This window comes from Hippoglossus hippoglossus, chromosome 21 (genome assembly GCF_009819705.1).
Source record: "Hippoglossus hippoglossus isolate fHipHip1 chromosome 21, fHipHip1.pri, whole genome shotgun sequence".
NCBI classification, from domain to species: domain Eukaryota; kingdom Metazoa; phylum Chordata; class Actinopteri; order Pleuronectiformes; family Pleuronectidae; genus Hippoglossus; species Hippoglossus hippoglossus.
The window spans coordinates 15,165,809-15,180,781 of record NC_047171.1 but is presented as its reverse complement, the minus strand read 5'-3'; the positions used below and the strand labels follow the sequence as shown (position 1 = coordinate 15,180,781).

Genomic DNA, 14,973 nt, shown 5'->3' with positions numbered 1-14,973 from the left:
ATAAAGAGATTAACAGGTGCCATGATCAGATAAAAGTGTGATGTGCATTTAATGCGAACATTTCCCATTTTGGGAAGTTATTGCACGGAATATAAGAAAAAAAAAAAGGGATAATAACAGCAGAAATAGGAGCAACCTTCGGGTTCCAGGTTGTAAATGTTTGGTCTTTGAGTTTGGTCCTTTATTTGTTTAGTAAGAACATATATTTAGTAAATTAAAAGCCATTATTAATGATTTATTAACAGTCTTAACAGGAGCAGACTGACTTATTTAGTTGTATAAACACCTGCCAATTGATTAAACCTAGCAATTTCTTAATAAACAGTTATTTACAACGTATAAACCCTTAAAAAAGTGCCTCATTAAGCAGTTTTAGAAATATGCTGCTGAATAATGGTTCTGCTGTAACTTGATGTAATTCTAAGTCATAAATAATATAGGAAATTTAAAGCAAAGCTGTTTCGGTTTATTGTGCAAAGTGTCAGATGACATCCTCCCTCGCTGTCGGTTCTTTCAACACACTTTGTGTTGAAACGTTCTTTCATCGGTCTGAGCCAGTGGCCAAATTCCTGATTTTTGAAAAAAAAAAAATTGTGAAACATCAGACTACTGAGTTGCCATAATACCAGGATGTGCAGATGCTGAAAACTGACCAGAGAGTGAGAGTAACGGAGGCGAATATACATCCAGGGTCATCGGAAAAGACCAGTATACACTTTGATTTACTGTTCAATTTACCTTTACTGTATTTGCATATGGAAATCCCAGTTGTAGATGATCTACACTAATTTGTAGATTGTGCATGAAGACTGAAGCTGTAGATTTTTGCATATTCTTTAAATACCAGACAATAATGTAGCTGTTATTTCCCCCTCTTTTCCACCTGTGTCTTTTTTTCTCAGGCTGTGGAATTTTACCTCTTTGCAGCTCATTTTTCAGCTCTGTTTTTCTGTGTGTGTCTGTTTGTGTGTATCAGCCCCTTTGTGTCTGCTTTCTTTGTACTTATCTGATCCATTTTTCTCTTGTTTCACTTTACAGAGGAAAAAGTCACTCTGGCGTCCACCCGCTGGCACTGGAGAGCAAAACATAAATGATCTTGGAATGGTCAGAGGTAGTGAAAGTAATGCCAAGGTGGCCCCCCGAGGGTCCCAAAACAAAACATTTCACAAAACACAACAAAATTTCACACAAAATATCATTTCACAAAACCTGGTAAAGCACAACATATGAGAAAACACAACAACATTTCAAATATCTCAACAACAAGTGTCCCAGTGTTTTGTGAAGTGTTGTTCTGTTTTCTGAAACATTGATGTGTTTTGACCCTCAGAGCCACCGTAGTAATCCACCCCAGCAGTTTAGCTCTGAAGGGCAGAAACTTCCCTCTTTCAAACACAAGATCCAGTTTCAAACATTCTTGTCAGCGAACAGATACCTCGCTGAACTGTCCTTGAACAAAGACAATGGACGTGTACTGACTCCAGGGTGCGGACAGTGATACCAAATTCCTTTAAATTAAGACCCCGTTTGTACTCATCACTTCGCCAAACAGCAGACATTTTCTTTCTTTATTTTTAATACAGAATCAATACATTGTTAATAAATAAATAATTATCCGACATATTTACAAAAAAAAATGTAAGTGCATGTCAATATGATCCAACAATGTGTAGCATTATACTGCCACCTATAGGGAGAGCTACAGTAAAATTATTATAAAGCAGTTAATGTTGTCTTGGGTTGTGCTTCCCCCGAGTGGGAAGATGAGGAATTACAGGTGAATATAAATATAAGCCTCATCGATTAATACTTTGTTGCTGCCATTTGGGAGTTAATGTATTCATTGTTTGTGCATGTGTGTGTGTGTGTGTGTGTGTGTGTGTGTGTGTGTGTGTGTGTGTGTGTGTGTGTGTGTGTGTTATAATCAGGTCTCACCATTTATTTTTGCCAACTGGAGGTGATATCAGCATTTTGAAGGTCATGACGCAGTATCCTTCCCTCCCTTACGCACGCAGAAAGTCAAATCCCAGCAGAAAAGATAAAGAAAAGTAAACAGCACATGAGCAGTGTGGGCCTGTGAAGCAGTGAGCTACACTGACTTTGAGTCTTGCTGTGTTTTGGTCTTTTCTCACTGCGGCATTCCCTGACCTCCTGACAGATTTCACCATGCGGCCTCTCACATCCTGGCAGCAGGTTGGTGCAGTATGAGACAGATGAAAAACAATATAGTGTGTATCTCGATTTTCTCAATGTGTTCTTGCGACATGAGCAGCTTTCTCTTGTTCTCACGTGGTCGGCTGTCGAATTGTGCTTGAATGAGGGTGAGTGGGTGGACAGAACACAAATAAAATCACATAGGTTGATGATAGTTGATGATAATGGTAATGAAATCAATCTGGAGAGTGATAATGGCTTTTTGGGACTTCTACTACATGTTGCGTGTTATTTTAATATTGTGCATATCGTACATATCACAGTTCTGACAATCATACAGCATCTGTATTCAGACCTATATGACCCACTTTTGAAGGGTTGTTGTTAAATTACAAGACAATTAACGGCCCTAACAACCTGTTTTCTGAACCAGTTTCTTACAGTGAATGATGTTGTGCAATATGTATGGGGAACATTTGTTTATTCCATTTGAGGAATATCTGCATGTGCTTATTTTTCTGAGCTTTTCTAAATGGTTTAAATTGGGATTTTGCTGTAAATCACTGCATTCGTTACAATTTAGCATCTTTTATATGAACCATTGAATCACTATTGTTTGTTTTTTTTGCTCATGTTGCCAGGCCACTGTTTATCAAATTTGATGTAACCCCACCCACAACTTCTGATGAAACAAAACAAATATATATATATATTTATATACAATGTTAAACTCTTAATAAATAATAAATAAGAAACTCTAAAGGATGCTTTTCTGCGTGACTGCTACTTATTTAGCTATGACTTTTTTATGTTGTAAAGAAATACAATGCGAAACCAAGTTTCCAGGGACTTAAAGACCCAATGAGATGAATTTGTTTACCCATAGTAATATTGGGTCTAATTTCAAGAAATGCTTTTACCGTGGGTATTAAATGAAATGAATAAAAATAAAAATAATGTTTATTATCTTATTAGTGCATCGCTGTGGAACTGAATTTGCACGAGTTTAATATCTTTAGTTGTAACAGAATTTGGATACAATACACTCAGTTTACTTTACAGACAAACCCTCCTGTGTTTTCCCTCCAACTAGATGAGGGACTCTGATTGGTCCAACCTGACCCTTCACCTGGAGGATTCCTTAACTGGCGCTCTGGGTCACTTTCTTGACAACTGGAGGCATAACATGACGGCAGCCGCCAACGCTTTAGACAAGACACTGGCCGAAGAGAACTTCAGGGACGTCGTCTGGTATCTGGCCGTGATGATCGGCATGTTTGCCTTCATTATTGTGGCCATCCTGGTGAGCACAGTCAAGTCCAAGAGGAGGGAGCACTCGAATGACCCGTACCACCAGTACATCGAGGAGGACTGGACGGCTCAGATACAGCAGGGTGGGGTGGTCACTAACTTTGGAGTTTGATAACGCACGTAGATGCTCAACTCACTGCAAAAGCCACCAGAATCATCAGTTATAGAGGCAGCAGGTCAACGTATACAGAAAGTCTTTTATGTATCATATGCTGGTCAAGTTTGTAATCCGAATAATAAAGTCTAATTGATTCTGTAAATCTAACTTGTGGTTTAGCTCTATGTGTAATTCATTCCTTTCAATAATACGTTAAGAAAATGGCTCCCAACCTTTTATGTCTGTTGTTTCCCAGCAACCATGTCAGACACAGGAGTGTTTCATTTATATTGTAGGGCCCCGCAGGCAAAGTGGACCTGGGGGGCCCTACATCGAAACAAAACCCACGCCCACACAAAGAAACACATGATACCAAACCAGATTATTTTACTATCCAAATTATAAGGAAGCAGCATACTGCGCATAAATAATAGTAAGGTAAAGTAATAGTTTAAAGGTCCAGTGTGTAAGATTTCGGTGAAAGGGATCTATTGGCAGAAATTGAATACAAAATAATCCTAATGGTGTTTCCAATAGTATTTCATGTAAATTGTACGAATTATTGTTTTCTTTACATTAGAATGAGCTCTTTATATTTAAATACTTTATATTTACATCAGGAGCAGGTCCTCTCTACAGAGGCGACCATGTTTTTTACAGTAGCCCAGACTGGACAAACTTAGCCCCTTTTGAGTTTTTATGACAACTGACGGCTGCCACAGGTTCACCTTCATTCTTGGAAAGGGAAGGTGAGGTGAGGGGTATTCAGCTGCAAAATGCAAGTTCACCACTAGATGTCCCTAAATTCCATACACTGAACCTTTAAGTAACCCCCCACCATTATCCAAGGCACTTAATAAATACACATTTAGACCTTCTAGTCTTCAATCGAACCTCTAAAATTACAAAGCTTTTGACAGAAAGTTAGGAGCACGAGGCCTCGTTAGGGGGTTTCTCAAAATGGTATTGTTTCCTGTTTATAGCCGATCATATGGGGGTTCTCACAAAACCGTTTCGTTTCTGTCGACTAACATAATCAGCCATTCTTGGGTGCACCAGGTAATTCGCTACTTTGCCTAACCTGTTGCAACACCCCTGGTCAGAACAACACATCAACAAGACACATCATGATCCAAATGTCTTTATTTAAATTAATTTTACAGCACGTTTTTTTAACATTATTAATAACATAGAAATGAAAGTGGTCACAGTTGCTGTTAAATGCAAGATGTAAAGATTCTGGTACTGTTGATGTTCAAGCTTGGTCTTTATTTAAATTGTATTTCTATTTTTACTTCTCTTCCTCACTCACTGTTTTATTTTTCCCTTGTTTCACTTGACAGAGAGAAAAGTCAGCAGCGTCCACCTTCTGGCACTGGATAGGAAAACATAAACAATGTTAGAATGGTCAGAGGTGGTGGTTCTAACTACGGTGGTCCTGAGGGTCAAACAACATTTAGAAAAACACAAAAAACACTCTCACTGTTTTCATGCACTCTTAATTGAAAAAATCAGGCATCACAATTAGTTTGAGCTGTGCAATTGACATAGCCTACTGTAGTTTATCGGTCGATTTTCGTTTCATAGTTTATTGATTATCGGCTATTTTCCCAGACGAAATTTTGACATGTCGCGGTAGAGAACAAACAGGTATTCAGAGTAAAATTAATAATGGCTGGATTTCATTCAGCTGCTTCATGTTCAGGGTCCTGGGTATTGTGAATGTGAGCCAGCAGCTCATATATAGTTCTACCTGCAGAGGGCAGCGAGACTGAGAGACTCTATCAAAAGAGCCATTGTATTTGAGAAAACTTAAGAGGAAGATAAGAATAAAGGTGCAGCTGCTGATTTTTCAGTAGCGTAGAAACTGTGTGTGGATATACATTTCAGTTGAATATATTTGAGTCAGTTTGCAGAGGAAAGATGAAAATTATGAAAATTAGTAAACCTGTTGACAAACTAGGTACATTCAATTCAGACAAAGGTTTTCAACGAGCAAAACAAATCACATCCAGTTCAAAGCAAAAAAAGTTATAAATGTAATATATATATATATATATATATATATATATATATGTTATAAGATCACATGTGCGGAACAACCAATAGAAGTTGTCCACCACACACAGATTCTAGAAGTTGTCCTTTACACACCTGTTGGCAGATTGTCTCCTGAGCTGCCGCTTAAAATAGTTACACCACCATTTTCTACTCCGGCACCAAACCTCACATCCACTTGGTCCTCAAACGTTAAACTCCTCGATATACCTTCACCCCCGTATGTTCGGGGCTCGCTCCTCTAACGTCTCCATCTCACTCAGACAGAGAAAGTCCTGTAACTCACCATTAAACCCCCTGACTGTTGCCCTCTACTATCGCTCTTTCTCTCCAGCCTTTTTATTTTTAGAATTCAAACAACTGGTCTCCTAAAAATGGGCCTGTCCTAGGAGGAGTGCTGCTATGTATGGTATCCCCCCTTCCCCAATACCTCAGAGGCCCGACAGAGCTTCTCCTTTGCCTTTGTTTCTGCAGGGAGGAAGCGTGAAGGAGTGATCGTAGTAGGAGAAGGAGTTGCTGGCTCCTGAAGATGCTTTAGAAACTGAATTTCTGTGGACAGCTTGGGATGCAACTCACGGACTTCTTATAACGTCTAAAACTCTCTGCAGCATTTCTCTCCCCTTGGGGTGACCTCTCCGGTCGTCCAGTTTTGCCTTGTGAAACTATAAACCTTACTTCTGACTTTCGGGAGTGTGTGGGAACATCGGACAATGCTCCACCTGTGGTTGTTCCTGCTCCCCTGCCTGAGCCTTGTTCCTCTGGCCCCGGCCGAAAAGGGCCTGGACTTCCCGCAGTATGACGGGAAAGACCGAGTCCTGGACATCAACGACAAGAACTACAAGAAAGCTTTGAAGAAGTACAGCATGCTTTGCCTGCTCTACCACGAACCCATACCCGACAGCAAGGAGCTGCAGAAGCAACACCAGATGACCGAGCTGGTGCTGGAGGTAAAGTGTTGAAAAGAGGGAAACACAACAGGGAACAGGTACTGAATAAGTTCAGGGTCAGGAGAAACTTATGGTGGCAGTGGTTTCCTCAAGGTCAGTGTGTAAGTGTATGCACTGAATGCTCCAGTGAGATGCAACGCTGTCACTTAAGGTTATCTCAGCTTAATTCAATGTGCACTTCAATCCGCTAAAAATGCATGAGACCAGTTCTCCCTGTGGCCCTCTCCTATTGTCAGAAATAGGCCAAGAGCTCGTGTGTTTTATGTTTTTGAGCTATTTACGTACATCAAGGGCACGGCTGCCTTCTCCCCCTCCACGGTGGCTTTTTGTGAACTTGTCCGAACCAAAAATAAGGACGCTCGAGGGTCTCTTGTATTCAGACTCAGCTAAGCAGCTGGTTGGGATGTGTAATTGATTAAATGAATCCCATAAAGTAGGAAACAAGTGTGACCCGTCTCATGTTGCACGTGGCCGAGTGTGAGTTGATCTTTGGTCCGGTGAAGGTAATCTGAGCCCGGCCGTTCAGTCCTGATATTAGCTTCACTTATTTTACACAGCACAGTTGGGTCGTGTTACTATAGAGTCAGGCCCCATGTATGGTACAAAGAAAAGTCTGTTACACATGAGTGACTCTTACTGTGACAGCAGATCAGCGGATAAAATATAAAACATATTTGCGTTAACGTTTTGCAGGTGTTTTTTCCTGTTGGAGGTATATTTACTTTGGCTTTGTTCATTTGTGGAAAACACTTTAATGTGAATTTCTTTTAGATGTAATTCAGACCATATCTTTTACATAAAGACAGACGATGTGTCTCCACTCACTCCCTTGTGCAAAAATAAAGCTAAAATATTCTGGATATACTGGTGCTGCCCTCTGCACTTTTGATGTCCTTTGGAGGCATAGTCTCTACACTGATTGTTGTATTAAGTTATGGTATCGAGGTCCCGCCCATACACCCCCTCCACCAATCATGAGCCAGTCTCAGCTGTCAATCATGACATTTCATCCCGTTTTTATGCATCAAATAAGTAATTAAAACCTAACATGTGGAAAATGAACAGTCCAACATGCATCAGTGTGAGAACTTACTGAAATGACAGAAACAATCTTTGAGAAAAATCTATTTGACTTTTTAGTTGGGTCCACGTCCCATCTACTTACATGGAGGGGGCAGGGATTATGACCCGTCCTGCAGCCAGCCACCAGGGGGTGATCAAGATGCTTTGGCACCACTTTTCTCGTGTAGTCATATTGTGCATCATTATATACAGTCTATGATTCCGACATTGTTTACATCCATGTTTACTCGATAACAGATATCTTCTTCAGTGCTACAGTTAGATTTGTTGGTGCGTTACTGCCACCTATTGTAGATCAGTGGAATAGCATGAAATGAGCAATGACAGGATATGAATTGCGCTGCATGCATTTTTACACATATGCAAAATCGTCCCAATACATGACACAAACATAACGAGAATCCACTAATCTATTACCACATAGCACTACTAGTTGTCAAAACTTGACATGGAGACCTTGACTGTAACTGTAAATGTAAATGTAAATGTATTGTAACTGTAACTGTAACTGCACTTTCCTCTGTCCACTGAATGCTGCACATTAATCATAAGATAAACTACCTTGTTCCATTCGTGTCAGAATAATTTCTGACGGCAGAGTCTCAATCTTTATCAGCTCGCGGTTCATAGAGCAACTGCCAGAGTAATTATACTCGCTGGTTATATTTAGAACAAGGCAGTCTGGGTTATTATGTAACTGAGTCTTAACTGCTCCTGTGCAGCTTTGTCACCTCTGTCAGTTTGCCAACTATGGTATTATTTTTTCCCCTGTTAAGACCCAACACTGCAGCCAAGGTTCCAGAGTCAAATCCTTAAATGAACTTTTGCTGAACTTTGAATCCAAACTGAACAATTTCCTTTTTGTCTTTTTATTTACATCTTCTGTTCCCAGTCCTGTTCTTACATTTTAGTCTCTAATGATCGTTTTTCTTTCGGCTGCAGCTCGCAGCTCAGGTTACAGAAGAGAAGGACATCGGGTTTGGAATGGTCGACTCCCACAAAGACGCAAAGGTGGCAAAGAAGCTGGGTGAGGATTTGATGACGGCACAAACTTTATTTAACCTCCTTCATTCGATTAGGATTTGCAAGTCTTCAGAGAGGATTGCCCCTGATCACAGTTATTTATTCAAGGGTCAGCATCAGTCTTTAAATGTACGTAATTATATGTCATTCCTTCAATCACAGGTTTGGAGGAGCAGGGCAGTGTATATATTTTCAAGGCCGATCGGGTGATCGAGTTTGACGGCCTCCTCTCTGCAAACACCCTGGTGGAGTTTTTGCTAGATGTGAGTATAGACTGGTTTAAGGGCAGATTCCCAGCTGCTGGTGCTGATCAACAACAGTCGTGCCACAGTATCAGGCTTCACACCAGAACTTCTCTCTCCTCTGTCTGCAGCTCCTGGAGGAGCCAGTGGATGTGATAGGAAATGCTCTGGAGCTGCGGGCCTTCGACAGGATGGAGGAAGATATCCGCCTCATTGGTTACTTCAAGAGCGAAGACTCTGACCGTGAGTCTGTGATTTCTGCAGTCTGAAAAGAACACAGCTCACTACCTGGTTCCATCTGTGACGGGCTTTGTGAACAGCGGCCTTCATAATTGCATGAGTGAACCCCCTCATCTCCAGGGATTTACAGATCCATTTTTACCACAAACGCACCCACAGCTGCCGCCGCCTCGTCCCTCCTCGCATGCTTTGGGAGCACTAATTCCAGAGTAGTTCACTTGTGGCGATGAGCCGCAGCTACATCCCATCCGACCAACTGTGGGAGCATTAAGAGGAGGTCAAAGTTGATCTATTTCCGCTCCCTGATGTGCAAATGTCATGTACACAATGACCAAAGAAAGCACCAACAGCTGTATAATCAAGAAAATACAACAACAAAAGATAACACAGCATAAAACCACTATTTGGTTTATATGGCTCATTTTTTGGGGTGTTTTTATTGATTATAAAGTCTATTGGAGAAACCAGGTTGGTTTGTTTGAATTTTGAGAAAAATAAGAGAATGGGGAAAATACTTTTCCAACATGTACAAAATATTGCAGCTGCCGCAATAGTTTGTGAGATTAGCAAAGGTGTTTCACCAAGTGCATTGATCCCTCTTAATCTGCATATATATATATATATATATATATATATTTCCAATAATTTGTTTGAAAGGTGTCATATACAAACTCAGATTTACCTCATTGTTTTAGACAATATTTTGGCAACAATTCACAATTCCCTAATCAAACAAGACAGGCCAAGAATCTTCATCTTTCTCTGTTTAAAACATCTCACAGTCAATTTTCTATTAAATATAATGGAGTTATCTTGTAGAAAGAAAACCATTGGATTCCTATGAGTCATTGATTTGTAATGAAAATGACCTCTTTTAGAATTTGTTATTCATCTGCACGTATAGTATATATTCTTCTCTCTCTCTGTATTTTCTCTGTTAAACTAATATTTGTCCAATTTTCTCTTTTATTCTAATATATAATTTGCATTGAAGACTTTCTACATTTTGTATTTTATTTTTTGTTTTATTTGGATTTGGTTTTCAACGAAGCCATTAGTGTTTCTACCACACCCCACACCTATTTTAACATTTCATTCATGTATTTTGTACTTATGTTGTGTAAACTAAACTCAACTCAACTCAACTCAACTATTAACATCCTCCATGTTTCCATTTCTTCTCAGACTATGAAGCATTTAAAGAAGCTGCAGAGCAGTTCCAGCCCTACATTAGGTTCTTCGCCACATTTCAGAAATCAGTAAGTGATACAGCAAACACACAGACACTTGAACACACTCGTCAATATTCTTAAGTGATGTGGGGTTTCTTCTCAGGTGGCCAAGGAGCTGACTCTGAAGATGAACGAGGTGGATTTCTACGAACCCTTCATGGAGGAGCCCGTCACCATCCCAGGAAAACCTCTCTCCGAGGAGGAGCTGGTGGAATTCATAACCAAACACCGACGGTAACCAAAGCAAATACTCCCAACAAATCAGTGTTTTTGAAAAGACTGAGGTCTGCTGTATAAAAACAAAGTGTAACATCCAGTGTCGTTTCTGTGCCGTCAGACCAACCCTGAGAAAGCTGCGTGCACAGGACATGTATGAGACCTGGGTGAGTGACGACTGCTGCTTATTATTGAGTTATCCCGGCCACTCAACAGTAACAGTAGAGTTTCCATTGGTTTTCTCAGGAGGACGATATTGAGGGCATCCACATTGTGGCCTTTGCAGAGGAGGAGGATCCTGGTAAGAGTCTGTTATATGTTACCCTGCAGTTTGTTTTTGGGTGAAGTCATATGACTGTAGAACCAACTTATTGCAAACACTGGAGTATATTGGGAGATGTTCTGTCTTGATGTTCAGTAAAAGTTTTAATCAAACTTTCTTCAAATAAAACAGTAACCTAGTAAGTAAGTAAAGGTGAATGATATATGTAATTCTGATGAAATAATTGTTGTCATTAAAATTAGAATGTAAGTTGACCATTAAAGATATAAACACCTTTGACTGCTCTGATATGAAGTAATATTGTTTGAACAAATACATAAATAAATAAAGTTTACGATGAAAAAGGCTATTTCTGTATGTCTACATGCATTTATTTCAACATGTATTTACTTATTAATTTATTAATTTCTACATGTATTTATTTATTCATCTATTTATTATTTATTTGTTCCTTTATTGCACTTTATAATCTAAGCCCCCCCCCCCCCCAAGGTTTTTTATTATTAACAGAAACATGTTGAAAGATGTTTATCAATGAGCTTTGGAGGAATAGATGTTTTGAATTAGTTATAAATCAGTTGATATTGTTTAGTTTTACTTTCTTTTAGATGGCTATGAGTTTTTGGAGATCCTGAAGGAGGTTGCCAGGGACAACACTCACCTCCCTGACCTCAGCATCGTCTGGATTGACCCTGACGACTTTCCCCTGGTGAGCTGTGACACCTCTGGGCTCAAAACCTAAACAGGCAGCGAGACATCAGGACATCAGGACACACACCTAATTTAACTTCATGTTTTTGTTGACTCACTTCAGCTGATCCCCTACTGGGAGAAAACCTTCAAGGTGGACCTGTTCAGGCCACAGATTGGAGTAGTCAACGTCACAGATGTAAGTGCATGAAAACCTCACAACATGTGTGTCATGATGTGAGTGTTGTGTTTTAGTTTCTCCTGACACAGCTGTGTGTGTGTGTGTGAGCAGGCCGACAGTGTGTGGTTGGAGATGGAAGACGAGGACGATCTGCCCAGCGCTAAGGAGCTGGAGGACTGGATCGAAGACGTGCTCTCTGGAAAAGTCAACACTGAGGATGACGATGACGACGAAGACGACGACGACGATGACGATGACGACGACGATGATGATGATGATGATGATGACGACAAGGATGACGATGATGATGACGATGATGATGATGATGATGATGATGACGATGATGATGGTGATGATGATGATGACGACGACGATGATGATGATGATGATGATGATGATGAGTAATTTATAACAGTTATAAATCTTGACTCCTCAGTCTTTACTCTTTGGACTGAGTTAAACATGGACTTGAAACAACTGTAAAGTAACTTTTCACTAATACTGAATAACACAACATAAAATGAAAATAATAATAAATGTTATTTAATATTGAAAAGTCTAAATAAGCCTGGAACAGGTTTTGGGATTAATAATAAAACATTTTATATATTAAAATGTCTGAACCAGACATTTACTTCACATTATGTGACATTAATTTATACATTTCTAAATGACTGTTCATAATAAAGAACTGTGGATGTCAACAAGTACGTCATCAGTCATTTCTTCAGTCCTCAATTAAAAACACAACTTAATAACTACAACTGTGGAACGTAAAAGAGATCAAACTTTAAATTTCAAAAGCAGCAGCAAATGGAGGAAAGTAACTAAGTACAGCATATTTACTCAATTACTGTACTTTTACTGTACAATGTTGTCCTTTATCTGAGTATTTTCTTATACCTATACTCTATACCGCTATTTACTCTTCAGACAAAAAAAAATAATTAAACTTTGTATCGTTAAAATTAAATCAGTGGTTCCCAACATGTTTGGCTTGTAGAGTGTAAGATGGATGACGTCTCCACTTCTTCCTGTTGTACAGAAATGAAGCCAATATATCTGTGATACGGGTACTGCCATCTTGTACTTTAGACTTCATTTGGAGCCAGAGTAAAATATATACTTTCATCCATCTATTATTTATACTGCTTATACTTTAAGGGTCGGGGGAGAAGCTGAAACCAATCCCAGCTGACATCGGTCACCAGCGTATCACAGGACCAACATATAAAGCAACAACTAGCTAGTTACAACTGCTGTAATATTATTTTGAATATATTATATATATAGACGATTTTAGGCAGTTAGTAAGATAGCAGACGCTGAACTTGTTTGCTTCTTTCTATCTCATTAATCAATTTCAATTCAATAAGCTTTATCGGCATGACATTTACATTTGTAGCCAAAGCACAAATCATCCAACAACATCTCTTCATCATGTCTGTCAGAGCGAGTAGTTTTACTTTGAACATTTTGCTCATAATATCCTCTTACTTTTACTTCTCGAATGAGGCACTTTTACTTTGGGAGTATCAAATCTTGCAAGGAAGCTGGATTTCTCACATTGTTGTGTTAGTAAATTTACATTTAGGCTCTGAGTTCTTCGGCACTTTCAAAAATGTTATTATCCGTTCAGTCTATTAAGTTGCGGCTTCATTGCGCTCAGTGTCAATAAACTGAATTGAGAAGTAAATGTGTGTGAACAACTCTCCGTGCTCCTCTCAGGTAAAACGACTTAATATGTGATGTTTGGTGTAAAGCTACATTTTCTGCCCAGGGGGCCTCACAGCTTTGAGAAGCCACATGCTGACACCTTCCATTTTCACTGGAGTAAACCTCTAATCTCTTCCCTCATCTCTCACTATACGTCCTGCATCTGTCTTCATCAGGTCCATTTCTCACCTGGATTAATGGAGCAGGCTGCAGCTGCACAGGGAGCTAATATACTGTCGTCACACTGTTGGACTGATGCAGGGAAGCTCATTTGAATGCTAATTCCAATTTCCTCTGCAGGTTCACTTTTCTTTGTTGCTTTCTCCTTTTTGTGGGTGGGAGGCTTCACATATCTCTACGTTTAAAGCAGCAGAATGTGCCTCAAGAGAAACCTACTTTATCAGGAGAGGATTCTTTATTTTAGCCTAAATATTATCTGTATCTGTGATAAAGTCACCAAAACAAGTCACCAAAACAAGAACTGCACCTTATTGTTATATTGGCAAAATATATATATATATATTATATATTATATTATATATGTAAAATAAAGTGCAAAAGATACCAAACACGGTCGCTGAAATCTGCCTAATGCAAACTGAGGCACTGCAAATATCTGTTGTTTTCACTGTTTTCTTTTCACATTTGAACTCACGTCCTTGTTCTGTCTTTAACCCCAAAACACTATTCAATCACTATTCACAGATATTAGAAGATGTACTTCTACTACTACTACTACTACTACTAATAATAATAATTATTATTATAACAATATGTGAGAAAACATACCTCCCACCTTTATAGATGATAAAACAACCCAACAAAAAGGAAGAGAATAAAAAAAAAAGAGAATAAAACATATAAAGAAATAAAGGAAAATTCCTATATCTAAATGACCAGTGCAATAACAAATCAATATAGACCTAAATGTATTTAACTCCTGGCAGAATTACACTAACAAAGTATTTATCACCACCAACCAAGAGCACATAAAGCCACCAAGGCCAAAAGTCCCCTTTACTCTGAAGCTGCACCAAATTCCACACACTCAAAGAAATCAGTTCCTGATATTTACAGGCCTTGGGAAATATCACAATGTTAAAAAAGTGATTCCTATAAAAAATTCCTATATCTGCCCCTTGATTCGGACCAAAATATAAAGTGTTCTTCCCTGACTTACACCACATCCTTCCACCAAGTGTTGCTGTAAAACCAGTATTTTATAGTTTATCTGGAGTAATCTTGTTTACAAACAAACAAGCATGAAAAGAAATGTATAGGGGTGAAAACATAACCTCATTGCAGAGGTACATACATTTCAATTTCTACATAACCAGTCCAATAACAAATCAATATAAGTAAAGGTCTATGTGTATTAAGACTGGCAGAAAGTATTAGATATCATCGCCAACCTACTGCAAATAAGCTGCAGTAGTTTTAAACAGTGAAACTCTGAGAGCCACTGAAAAACCAGTCTTATAAAAACTAGCCATTCTTTAT

At 39.1% G+C, this 14,973-nt stretch overlaps 2 protein-coding genes across 3 annotated transcripts; both read left to right on the top strand.

Annotated features, from left to right (window-relative positions):
* The first annotated feature begins 1,909 nt into the window (after window positions 1-1,909).
* Window positions 1,910-3,730, top strand: LOC117754895 (potassium voltage-gated channel subfamily E member 2-like). Its single transcript, XM_034574239.1, has 3 exons — window positions 1,910-2,193; window positions 3,248-3,625; window positions 3,656-3,730. Exons 1-2 carry the CDS (start codon window positions 2,167-2,169, stop codon window positions 3,575-3,577), a joined length of 357 nt encoding a protein of 118 aa, XP_034430130.1. The 5' UTR covers window positions 1,910-2,166; the 3' UTR covers window positions 3,578-3,625; window positions 3,656-3,730.
* A 2,333-nt stretch (window positions 3,731-6,063) lies between these two features.
* On the top strand, window positions 6,064-12,464 carry LOC117754876 (calsequestrin-2-like). Of its 2 annotated transcripts, XR_004612510.1 has the most exons (12): window positions 6,064-6,567; window positions 8,593-8,677; window positions 8,836-8,936; window positions 9,047-9,158; window positions 10,341-10,414; window positions 10,491-10,621; window positions 10,725-10,770; window positions 10,850-10,904; window positions 11,495-11,595; window positions 11,701-11,775; window positions 11,869-12,227; window positions 12,282-12,464. XR_004612510.1 is itself a non-coding variant. In XM_034574214.1 (11 exons), exons 1-11 carry the CDS (start codon window positions 6,331-6,333, stop codon window positions 12,160-12,162), a joined length of 1,311 nt encoding a protein of 436 aa, XP_034430105.1. In that variant the 5' UTR covers window positions 6,064-6,330; the 3' UTR covers window positions 12,163-12,464. The 2 variants fall into 2 exon arrangements, 1 of the variants encoding a protein (XP_034430105.1); XM_034574214.1 differs by having other exon boundaries at window positions 11,869-12,464.
* Window positions 12,465-14,973: the final 2,509 nt, after the last annotated feature.